The sequence below is a fragment of the Sorex fumeus genome, unplaced genomic scaffold (genome assembly GCF_029834395.1).
Source record: "Sorex fumeus unplaced genomic scaffold, SorFum_2.1 ptg000044l, whole genome shotgun sequence".
Classification (NCBI taxonomy): Eukaryota; Metazoa; Chordata; class Mammalia; order Eulipotyphla; family Soricidae; genus Sorex; species Sorex fumeus.
The window spans coordinates 51,336,650-51,349,091 of record NW_026606101.1 but is presented as its reverse complement, the minus strand read 5'-3'; the positions used below and the strand labels follow the sequence as shown (position 1 = coordinate 51,349,091).

The 12,442-nt window shown below is 42.3% G+C and overlaps 1 protein-coding gene across 4 annotated transcripts in view; it reads right to left on the bottom strand.

Moving 5' to 3' along the window:
* Window positions 1-12,442, bottom strand: part of MAP3K13 (mitogen-activated protein kinase kinase kinase 13) — a 204,177-nt gene that overhangs the window by 52,595 nt on the left and 139,140 nt on the right. For all 4 annotated transcript variants that reach the window (XM_056121640.1, XM_056121641.1, XM_056121643.1 and 1 more), the window contains one exon: window positions 7,149-7,708. In XM_056121640.1, coding sequence (XP_055977615.1) covers window positions 7,149-7,623 — 475 coding nt within the window. In that variant the 5' untranslated portion in view covers window positions 7,624-7,708. The remainder of the gene's footprint in view (window positions 1-7,148; window positions 7,709-12,442) is intronic.

Genomic DNA, 12,442 nt, shown 5'->3' with positions numbered 1-12,442 from the left:
CCACTTATATAATAAAATGCTGTTTTAAATAAAACACTTCAAAAAGTTCAATCAATACGTGCTTTAATCTCATGAAACTTAAAAAAAAAAACAACCAACATGTCACCTAACAATCCTTTCCCTGGTCCCTCTTTAACCCAATGCATCATGACTGAACTGGGAAGAAGAGAACATCAAAGAGCTAGACACCTACTGAGGGAGAGGAACGACAAAGGAAAGGTTAGTAGACCTGTCACATCACCAACTCTAAAAGGCCACTATTCCAGAATGCTGGAACATTAGTGCTGCTTTGCTTTGAAGATATTCTCATCTTGAAAGCAAATCACCTCACTCTTTACTACGCTGATGAAGCATGAGAGAGTCCATCAATATGTAGAAGGGAATTACATGCTCCACTTCTCTAATTTCCCTTACCATAAGAGAAAAGAAACTGTAGATTCTTTTCAGCGAGTTGGGGCCATATCTAGCTCTGCTCAGGGCTTACTCCAGGCTCTGTATTTAGGGATTACTCTTGGCAGGGCTCGAGGGACCAGATGTGATGCTGTGGACTGAATCCTGGTCAGCTGCATGCAAGGCAAGCACCCCACCCACTGTACTATCTCTCTGGCCCAACTGTTGATATCTTTAGGATGTAGCTCATAGAAAGTATGCTTACATGTATGAGACCCTGGGTTCTAACCCTGACACCCCCCAAAAATACATTAAAAATTAAATATATTTAAAAAGTCTAAAACAACAAATATAGGGATGGGTACTCGATCATTATATAACTGAAAACCAAGCACAAACATTTGTAAGTCTACAACTGTACCTCATGGTGTTTCATTAATAAAAAATAAAACAAATATTGTTCTAACTTCTAATAACTGACAAGAATCAAGTTGTTCTCACTTTCTTCACCCAGGTTTATTGATACAAGGGATCAGATACTGACAGCCTCTGCAAGAGCTTTACTCAGAAAGGGCCTGGTAGAGACTGAAACACAGTATAATGTTGACTTTTCTGAGTACATTATACAAAGTACTGAACAAAGTACTACTTATTGAATTTGGGAATAAAAAATATAACAGGGAAATATTTATCTGAATAACTTTATAAAACCCCAAATAATCCTAATTAATAAAATATCTACAAAAAAAGACAATCTTTGGGTGCTTTCTTTTTTTCTTTTTGGGTCACACCTAGCAATGCACAGGGGCTACTCCTGGCTCATGCACTCAGGAATTACTCCTGGTGGTGCTTGGGGACCATATGGGATGCTGCAAATTGAACCCGGGTCGGCTGCGTGCAAGGCAAATGCCCTACCCGCTGTACTATTGCTTCAGCCCCTTTGGGTGTTTTCTTAATTTGCTTAATCCTTATTTATTGTTAAATACTGGGATCTTTAGATATACAATATATAATTTTTTCTAATATACAATATTAGAAAAAGTTGGAAAGTCATGCTATATTCAGTTCTTATTTTCTCCTCTAGTCTTTGTTCATGTATATACAGCTTCAGAAAAGCAAAGTTTTATGCAAGGTCAGATTATTGTGTGATGTGGTGAAGCACAAGCCTGGCATACGGCATAGGCTAGTCCCTGAGTTTGAGTTTGTCCCCCAGTACCGCATGGCGTGTCCCAACCTCAGCTCACTAGGTGTGGCCCCTATTTTAAAATTACATTTTTGATAAAAAAAATTTTATATATTATATACACTTCATGATATATGGAGACATATTTTTCTTATAAACTTGAATAATTGTTTACTTTCTATCATTTTTTTAGCTAGGTGTTTCCATCTTTTTGTTAATTAAAGCTCATACTTTTTCTTTGGGCTGGAGCGATAGCACAGCGGGTAGGGCGTTTGCCTTGCACACGGCCGACTGGATTCAATTCTTCTGTCCCTCTCAGAGAGCCCGGCAAGCTACCGAGAGTATCCCACCCACATGGCAGAGCCTGGCAAGCTCCCTGTGGTGTATTAGATATGCCAAAAACAGTAACAACAAGTCTCACAATGGAGACATTACTGGTGCCTGCTTGAGCAAATCGATGAACAATGGGAGGACAGTGCTACAGTGTGGTGCTACTTTTTCTTTTATGTTTTTTTTCGTCAGACTCAACTTTTTAGAAAAGGTGCACAGCTGTAGGCTCTTGGTATACTTTCCAAATTGATATCCAAAAAAATTTTGCTAGTTTCTGTTGACTGTACTAATGTACAAGTATGTCCCTTGAACTACTACTTCGATAGAGTACTGCCAACTATTTTGGGTGTTATTTTAATTAGCTTCATTTATAAAATCATATTTTTTTTCCCCTTTATTTTATTTTATTTTTTTTAAAGTTGTAGATTTACAATTTTTTGTGCTTTGGTTTCAATTATACAATGATCAGATACCCATCCCTCCACCAGTGCCCATTTTCCACCACCATGGATAATATCCCTCCCACCCCCATCCCCCCATCCCCCCTGTCTCTGTGGCAGGGAAATCCCCTGTGTTCTCTCTCTCCTTTTGGGTGTTGTGGTCTGCAAAAGAGGCATTGAGTGGCAAACATGTTCAGTCCATAGTCTACTTTCGACATGCATCTCCCCTCCTGGGAGGATCCTCCAAACATCCTTTATTTGGTGCTCCCTTCTCTATCTGAACAGCCCTTTCCTCTAGGATACCCGGCTGGCCTCTAAGTTATGGAGTAATCCTCCTGGTGCTGATCTCAGCTATTCTTGGGTATTAATCTCATACTTTGTTACTTTATATCCCCCAGATGAATGCAATCTTTCTATGTCTATCCCTCTCTTTCTGACTCATTTCGCTTAGCATGATACTTTCCATATTGTACCACTTGTATATAAAATCATATTTTATAAGTTTGCACTACTTTATTTACTAGTGATGCAGAATGTTTTCTAAACATTTATTTAACACTTATATTTGCTTTATACGATTTGTCAAATTTATTCTTTGTCCATTACCTATTAGGAACTGGTTCTTTTCTCATAAGCTTGAAGGAGTTCTCTGTTTTTTTGGTACATATGAAATGAATATTTTTATAAGAACTTTTAGGAGAGTAGTGCCAGGGATCAAATGCAGGATCTCATAGTTGGAACCCTTTTCTTTTATTATTTTTAGAAACATTTGTGTAGTTGCCTGCCATTCCCTTTGCATTTTCTTCTGTTACACAATATATCTTCCAACATTAATAGTTTTTAAAAATTTTCAAGCTTTCTGTCCACCTGAAGTTTGTTTTTGTTATATGAGGTTTGATGTAAATTGATTTTTTAAATTGATGTAAATTTTTTATGTAAATTAATTTCAATAAGTGATTCTAAAAATACTATTAAACAATCCTTTCCTTCATATCATTTTACACTGTTTATACTGTAACTTACTATACTTCTTATAAATGATACTTATTATTTAATATTGCCTATTTAATATTAACCATTAATTAGTATTTTATAAAGTGAGAAATACACGATTAAAATACACATGGCAAGTAATTTAGTACTTACATGCTAAAGGTTAGGATATTATAATAAGGGATGAAATTTTCATCTACCAACAATAGCTCATGCTTGTGTTATTCAGCCAAGGCTGAATTATCCGAGGAAAAAATACGGAGAAAAAATACTGGAACTTTGAGAATATAGTGTAAAGTAGTACTTCAACCATCCTTTCTATCAACATTTTAACTAGAACTGATTACCAGGAAAAAATTTATTATTGTGATTTAGTCTTTTTGTCCCATCCCTATAATCCTCTCAGTATTTACTAGGAAACCATGGAACCAAAATAATGACAGAGAGAGAAAGAGAGAGAGAGAGAGAGAGAGAGAGAGAGAGAGAGAGAGACAGACAGACACAGACAGAGAGACTGAGACAGAGACAGAGACAGAGGATGAATTTTAACAATAAAAATGGGATTCAAGATAACCCACAAAGGAGATAACCTCAGGATAATGGAAACAGGCTGTGGTCCCTCTGGAGTTAGCTCCAGACTTCCTGCTGCTCTCCTATCTGTCCCAAGGGCACAGTCTTTTCCAGCTTTCACTGTCTCTCTGATTCATCACTATGTCGACTATCTTAATTCTAGTAACCACCAGATCCCTAGGACTGAGGAAAAGCCAAACGCCCATGCACTTCAATGCATAAATTCTTCTTTGTCCATTCAGACACATTTCTGACGATATTTGCTTTAAGACTGGGCACTGTTTGCCAATAAAATACTTCAATTATGTAAACTACCTTACTTGGGCTTACTACCAACATGCTAAGCGGGAAATGAAGACACCATTAATACGTTTAAAAGTTTAGTGAAATTTCTTCATCAGCACCAAATACAAGGACACATCTGTTATATGTGTTATCCTTTGGATGACTATAATCCAGGATTAAAGATTAGCTCCCTGATCCCAGAGCTGACAAGGGAAAAACTACACAAAGTTTCTGAACAGCAAATCTCCTTTATCGCCCCAACGCCCCCGGCCCACACAGTGCGACAGCCTGCCAGACTGTGGAGGGAGGCAGCTGCTGTACTCTTACATGATGACTGACCTGTTTCTCATTTTTTTTCGAAAACGATCCTTTCTGAAAGTCACAAATCAATCCGCAAACAATTAAATACAAATTTGTAAAAGCAGTTTAAAAAATGCGTTAGGACCCCTTTAGTAGACGCACAATCTGTTATTCTTATTTCTAAATCTGTACCTCAACACTGCACTTGGATTCAGAGACCTTCAATTACCACCAAAATAATTACCAGATTGAATAAGACCCTAAAAATCAAATGTAGTTTGTCACATAAGCAGATGTTCATGGATGGTTGTCTCTAGGATGACAAGTGATTTTTAAAAAAAAAAAAAACTTTCCTCTCTGTGCTTATCTTTATTTCCAATTTTAAAAACAATAATGAAAATACCGTTTAATATAGGAATCCCCAATATCTGGGGGACACAGAAAGAACTTTTTAATTTCCTGGAAACCTTAAGATCATAGAGGGAACAAAGAGGATAGAATGTGCATGATATCAGAGTGTGTATGGGAGACAGACAAACAAAGGTAACAGACAGACTCACAAGAGAACTGCTGTATAGTGGGGGTAAGGAATATTGGGAGGCAAATTAGTATTGATTAAACAAAGTGGAATAAACAAAATGGAATAGAGTGAGAAAAGTCATTAAGGTGACTAACGTTACCCGATTGTTGTGGAAAAACTGCCAATGATGTTGACTAAAAGAGTTGAAAAAACGCTGGACAAGGACTGAGTGTTAAAAGAAGGTAAGGGGATATACCTAATAATCTTTCAGTCTGTATTGCAAACCACAATGTCCAAAAGGAGAGAGAAGAAATGCGCCTGCCACAGAGGCAGGCTGGGTGGGCGGGGGGGTGGGGGGGGGTGGGGGCGGGTGATGGAAGGGAACCTGGGGACACTGGTGCGGGGAAATGTACACTAGTGGAGGGATGGGTGTTAGAACACTGTATGACTGAAACCTAATCATGAACAGCTTTTAAGGGTCTATCTCCCAGTGATTTAATTTTTAAAAATTTAAGAAAAAAAAGATGAAAATATATATTCATTATATATATTCATTATATTATATATGTGTGTATAACACATAAAATGGGGTGTGTGTGTTTGAGCCACACCTGGTGGTGTTCAGGGGCTATTCCTGGCTCTGTGCTCAGGTGCAAAGCCTGGTGGTGCACAGGGGACCATGTGTGGTGCCAGGGATTTGAACTGGGGTCAGCAATAAACCCTTTGAAGCCAACAATTTCACTTCTGGGAATTTATCCTAAGGAGTAATCAAAGAGAGGTGTGAAAAGTAATAGAAAGACATTCGCTTGGGTGTATCTTATAATTACCACAAACAGAACACCAACTGTCGAACGCCAGAGGAGTGCTCCAATAAATATTGGCACATTTGCAGAAACTAATATTGTGCCAACATTAAAAATGATGCTGAAGAAGGGCTTTATGAGGTGGAACATACAACATGAACTGAAAAAGTGTCACAAAGCAGTACGAATCTATTTTTAAGAGCACATGTATACAGTAGGGACTAGGATAATATAATGCCAAAACTATAATGCTGGTTTTTCTCAGGAGACAAGGGTCCTGAGTTCAAACCTTGAGGTAGAATTTAGCAGTGTGTTCCAAATTTTCTATATGCATTACTTTTGTGATAAGAAAATGGACTCGTTGAGAATAAGCATGAAGTTGCAAAGAACTCTGGAGCCGTATAAGAACTTTCTTTCCAAAGCACAACATTTGGGCTAGAATGTACTGGATATATAGGAAACACTGGGATGGGAATTAAACCTTTATTTTAGAAATGTGGATTCTAGAAATGACGCTTCTTGAGATTGGAGAAACTTTGTTCTTTCTCAAAACATGAGGTTTCTGTGTTCTGGCCCTAAGAAAACAATTCCATTTTTCTAGAACTAATGGTGGGTTTGAAATTGTTGGGGCCTCTAGTGTGTAGCTTGTATCTGCCTGTCTTTTAGTTAGTCCAGTGGCCATTAGATTTCTTGATTTGATAAACATTCAGGGAAAAAATTTTTCAAAAAAGGAAGGGCCAGAAGGTAATTCAAAGGACTGGCACATATGCCCTGGCAAGCACAGGGGTCCTGATTTTGAACCCCCAAATTGCATTTATTCCCTGAGCACCATTGGGCATGGTGCGGGTGGTGGGGACCCTCAGGATTACTTGGGAGCCTCCCACCTAACCTCAAAGAACGCAGGCACGAGTGTAGGGCCACTGTGACTTATATAGAAATTTTATCTATCTGACCTTACTGGATACCCACATGTATATAGAAAAAAAATGCAGGAAAACAGAAAAGTTAAAATGATGAGATCAAAAGAACAGGCCCTCTTTCTTGGCGGGCTGTGGCTTGTCTCGTGGTGACAGTGGACGCCACTGGGCTGGAAACCCACAAAATATGGGCTTCAGCCACAACGGGCTTGGTTAGCGCCAATCTACCGCTCTCATGAACGGATGCAGCGGGTGCAGCATCCCTGCTCCGGCCTCACAAACGGATGCAGCGGCGCAGCATCCTTGCTCCGGCTTCACGAACGGATGCGGCGGGTGCAGCATCACTGCTCTGGGCTGTTGCTTACCCGCCGCTCCGAGGGGGCCCCGCGGATGCAGGGGGTGCGCCTGCCGGCTTACCTTGCTGCTGGAGCTTGTAGTCCGTGGAGTAGGCCTTCCCGATGATGTTCCACACGGGCCGCAGGCAGCCAAAGAGCCCTTCCAGGAAGCCCCCGCTGCCGCTGCCCGTCCTGCTGAACTGCACCTTCACGTCCTCGGCGCCGCTCGTGCTCTCGGCGTCCACGCCAGGCCGGGTCCCCTGCGGCGTGGCCAGCTCGGGCTCATCGTGCTCCCGCAGCTGCAGGACGCTGTTTTCGAACTGGTCCCTGGCGTCCTCGCTGATGCTGGTCAGCACCGTGGTGGTGACCGGGCTGCCCGTGCTCTCGGCCGGCTCCGGGGGCCCAGCCCCCTGGTCCTGCGGGTCCTTAAGGAACTGTGGGGGCGGGTGGTCCCCGGGGGGTGCAGACTCGTCCCCGAGCCCATGCAAGGTCTTGCTTTCACTCAAGGGGACGTGTGGGGACGAGGAGCAGCTCAGGGGCTCCTGAGGGTCGGCCATGGTGCCATGAGTGTGTCCCGGGTCCTGGGAGGACACTCAGGGGGTTCTCAGAGCTGGGGTCCCGTGGAAGCCGGGGTGCCACGACCTGTGGAGACAGGAGGGCAGGAGATCACCAGCCTTTTCCTTATTCTTTCTTCCTTCCTCTGGCCACACCTGGCAGCGCTTGGGGGCATACTCCTGGCTCAGGGATCATTCCTGGTGGTGCTCAAAGGCCCATATGCAACCAGACTTAGCTGCATGCAACGCAAGCACCCTACCCACTGAACTATCTCTCCACCCGAAATCACCCTTTCTTTGATCATCCATCACTTCTGCAAAAACACTGCAACAATGTAGAATGGTTCAAGAGTGGCATAAACCCACACAGTGGAATACTATACAGCAAATAAAAATCATATGGCAGTGACTATTTGCTAACATAAAAAATGTTCATGACATACAATTATTAAAAACAAGTTAGAACAATGTGTATAATATGAACTTTCTAATTTCTTATTCAAAAGGATAAACATACAAATATATATACAATAAAAATAAGATGACGGGCACTGGTGGAGGGATGGGCACCTGATCATTGTATAACTGAAACCCAAGCACAAAATTTGTAAGCCTATAACTGTACCTCATGGTGTTTCACTAATAAAAAAAGAAAAATAAATAAAAAATAAATTTAATACATTGGTAATCCATAAAAAATAAGATGGGGAGAGTACACCCAAAGAATTAATAATCATTACCCAAAGACTTAAGAATCTTTAATTCTATGGGGTCAGAGAGATAGTACAACAAGTAAAGTGCATATATGAGGCCCTGGGTTTGATCCTTGATACCATTTAAAAGATAAAAAGGCAGATGACAGACTGTAGAAAGACTGAAGGTCAGGATATTGGTAGGAAGAAAACTTCAAATTAGACATGACGAAGGCTTGCACTTGAATCAAGATACCATGGTGGCCATGAAGAGGAGGGAAGGGGGCTGGAACAATAGGGCAGTGGGTAGGGCTCTTGCACACGACCAACCCAGCATCCATAGGATTCCACCCACCCACCCCAGCACCACCAGGAGTAATTCCTGAGTGCAGAGCCAGGAATAACTCCTGAGCATCGCTGGGTGTGGCCAACCCCCACCAAAAAAAAAAAAAAAAGGGGGAATAAGTATAGGAGAGAAAACTGTAAGATGTGGTGGTTGATTAACCATGGGGGTGGGTGTGGAAAAGGGAGAGAAGAAAAGAGGTAATTATGGGGTTTCTTAGCTTAAGGCTGGAGTATCACAATAATTCAAGGATGAACCCAAGTTACACTGAAAACACATTTATTAAATATGCACGGGCCAAGTTTTGGAGATAGAGAACATTACTGCTACTATTCCTGCTGCTATTACTACATTTATGATAAACAAGACAGAGTGCTACACAATTATAGAGCCCTATTTACACACTCTGTAATACACTGGTAAATCAGCTTTCTGGGAAAAAAACCCCAACAATCTGACTTGTGGTGTTTGCCGATTCCTTGTGGCAGAAGTACTCACACCATGGTGAGATTTGAAGCTCATAACAATTTAACAACTTGCTGACAAAGCTAATAAATATTTGATAATCGGTGCTTACAAAATGTTGTCTAAGCCAGCTCCAGCGTCAGAGTCCTTGGCACGGTGCATTTCTTATTTAACAGAAGGAACTTTTCTAAGGTCGTATATAGTGTAAGTGGTAGAGTAAGAATTAAAATCTAACTCAAAATCCAGTTTCCTAAATTAGAACCATATATATATACATATTTGTATATATATACATATGTGAATATGTGTGTATATATATATATATATATATATATATTTGTGTGTGTGTGCAGAGGATCAAACCTAGGGTCTTAGGCAAGGCAAGCACTCAATCACTGAGCCACACTGATCCCAGGGCTTCAAATATCCAAGGCATTTTTTTCTTTCACTGAATCACAACTTCACTCCCCTCTGTGCTTTCCTTTTAAATAATGTGATATCTGGGCTGGAGCGATAGCACGGCGGTAGGGCGTTTGCCTTGCATGCAGCCAACATGGCCCACCTGAGTTCGATTCCTCCGCCCCTCTCGGAGAGCCCGGCAAGCTACCGAGAGTATCTCGCCCACACAGCAGAGCCTGGCAAGCTACCTGTGAAGTATTCGATATACCAAACACAGTAACAACAAGTCTCATGATGGAGATGTTACTGGGCCCTCTTGAGCAAATCAATGAATAACGGGAGGACCGTGAATGTGATATCAAGTCTTACAATAATCCTTATCTGTATAATTATATAATATAATATAATTATCTTCTTAGAGTGCCTTATGGGTTTTTTTTTTAATCCTGTTTTTTGTGATCTAACATTCCTGGGTTGCAAACACTGTTTCCCTGTGTAAGGAAATCAGAGCAAAGCCTCATTATCCCTGTTCTTCTCAGAACAGCCAGGCCCAGGAGAGGACTAAGTTAGGGACTGCAGAGTCAGGATTGAACCCAACACCATTGTTCCAAATCCCCAGACCTTCCAGTACCCACAGCTCTGGAAGATGCAGTTCCTTTCTTTCAAAGCCTATACTGCACTTAAAGAGTTTATAATGACGTCAGGGAACCATCTCGAGTCTGCTCACCCATCCCATCTCCAACCTGGCAAACGTGCCCTCCTGGGTTATGGGGAGCTGGGAGAGAAGGAAAGAGTCAGGGACCAGAAGTGATCTGGGTGGGATGAAAGGGCCGGGACTGGAGGGAAACTCAGAAAGGAAGGCAAAGGCTGAGGGTGAGGAGGACGGGCGTCAGGAGGGAAACAGAGGCAGGGAAATAGCTATGAGCAAGGCACATGCGAGTGGGCCTGAAACTCAGACATAATGGCGGGGGGACAGTGTGTCACGACTGTGGCTCCTGTCCTCACTTGTGGGCTCTTAAAGCTTATGAAATCCTGCAGACATTCTTCCCTTAATCAAATCAGAGTGTTCTCTTTAACCGGATGAGGCTACCTTAGGAGGAACTTAAATTCCAGCGTGTAGGAAAATTTGGGGACTGAGGTGCTGCTGGGGGAATATCAGATTTGGGGGGTGACACCAGGAGGTGGGAAGCTAGAGCTCTTGGCTTGTTGACACGTCCTCCTCCTTTTGCTTCCTTTTCCATCCTCCCTCTGGCATTACTGATTCTTTTATTTGACTTTGCTGTTGATCTGCCACAACCTGGACTGTCTCTTGTCTTTTGGCTGCCTCCACCTGCCCTGTCTCTTAATCTCTAACCTGCCACAGCCTTAGTAGGTTTCTCTAGTCTTGCCCTTGTCATCAGGACTCACATTTATCCTAAATAATGCAGACAAACATCATCATACTGGTTCACATCACACATTTGGAAGTGTAAATATTCAAATACGAATGTGAATTGTACCTAAACAATTCATTCTTTGCAATTCGGTCTTTGAATGAATTCAATTCTGTGCCGTTCATTCTTTGAATCAAACTACAGGACCTTATTTTACTTCCTGGTAAATTTCCACTTTGCTTATTTTTTTCTCAGTTTCTTCCTGATGACATCATAATGGGCAGGAGCTCACGCAGAAAAAGTTAAAACACACAGGCTTGTTTTGCAATATCTTCCCACTGTTTTTGTTATTGTTGTCAAGGATCAAACATAGGACCTCAAACTGTGCCCTTGAGCTTGCTCCTGATGAGTCTTGTCCTTTCTCCTTCTTTTCCCCTCCCTCCCTCCCTCCCTCCCTTCCTTCTTACCTTCTTTCCCTCCTTCCCTCTTACCCTCCTTCCCCACACCCACTGGTTCTCAAGGCTTACTCCAGACTTCCCATTTTGAAGAGGTCAAGGAAGCATGTCAAGTGGAACAGTTCTTATTAGCACTGGGAATGAGTCACACAGTCACTAGCTGTTTAAAATTTAAGAAATCAAGTGATCCCAGGGCCCCTCTAGGGATACAGCGCAACCCAGTTTCCACAGACGAGAATCAGACCTTACAGAGGCATGCTCAATACAACAAGTAATTACGGGTAGAGCTGGGACGAGTCGTTTCTCATCCTCTGCTCTTTCCCCTGGTCCAGCTGTTTATCCAGGGAGAGAGAAAAATAGCCCCAATATCAGAACCCTCGATGACAGAAAGGACAGCAACTCGCAGTGTTACTCTAGAGGCACCAAAGCTGTCCCCCACCGCCACCCCAAGGAAGTGCAGGCACCTACCTGGCAGGGAAGATATTGGGCCTGTCAACAGACAACAAAAGGGCCCCCAGCGATGGATGATGTGGGGCAGGGCAGAGGCCCGGGAAAACTCAGGTCTACACAACAACGTGTAGCTAGAGAGGCTTCCTTCTGTGCCCCGAGAGTGGCAAGTCCAATTTCAACCCACAAAGACAAAGCGATGGAGCACGAGAACAAAGGGAAAGACATCATCACCATGACTATATTCAAATCTGATCAGCACGGAGGCTACATTTAAGGAGCGTGTGGAAGGATAAAAATATCTCCGCTTTACCTGTGTTTGCACGCACACCCACACTTTGCTGCTGCACTGAAAAAAAAAAGATAGCATCTCTCAGGGGGATCTGCTCAGGGGGAGGGGAACACAGCGGAACACTTTTTCGCCTTCTCTGTTCTCTTTCCCTGTCCAGCTCTGGCCCAGCAACTCCCATGAGCACCGACCCCTTGGCTCTTCAAATTCCTGAGAAGTCAAAGTGGGTATTTATCAGAAGGTAATGCAAAAGAAATAAAACCAAATTTTAAAAAATGATGAAAAGGGTGGGTATCATCATATATGTTTCAGGAGCATTTTGCCTAGATTAAGTTGTCACAGCCCGCCATTTATTGGAC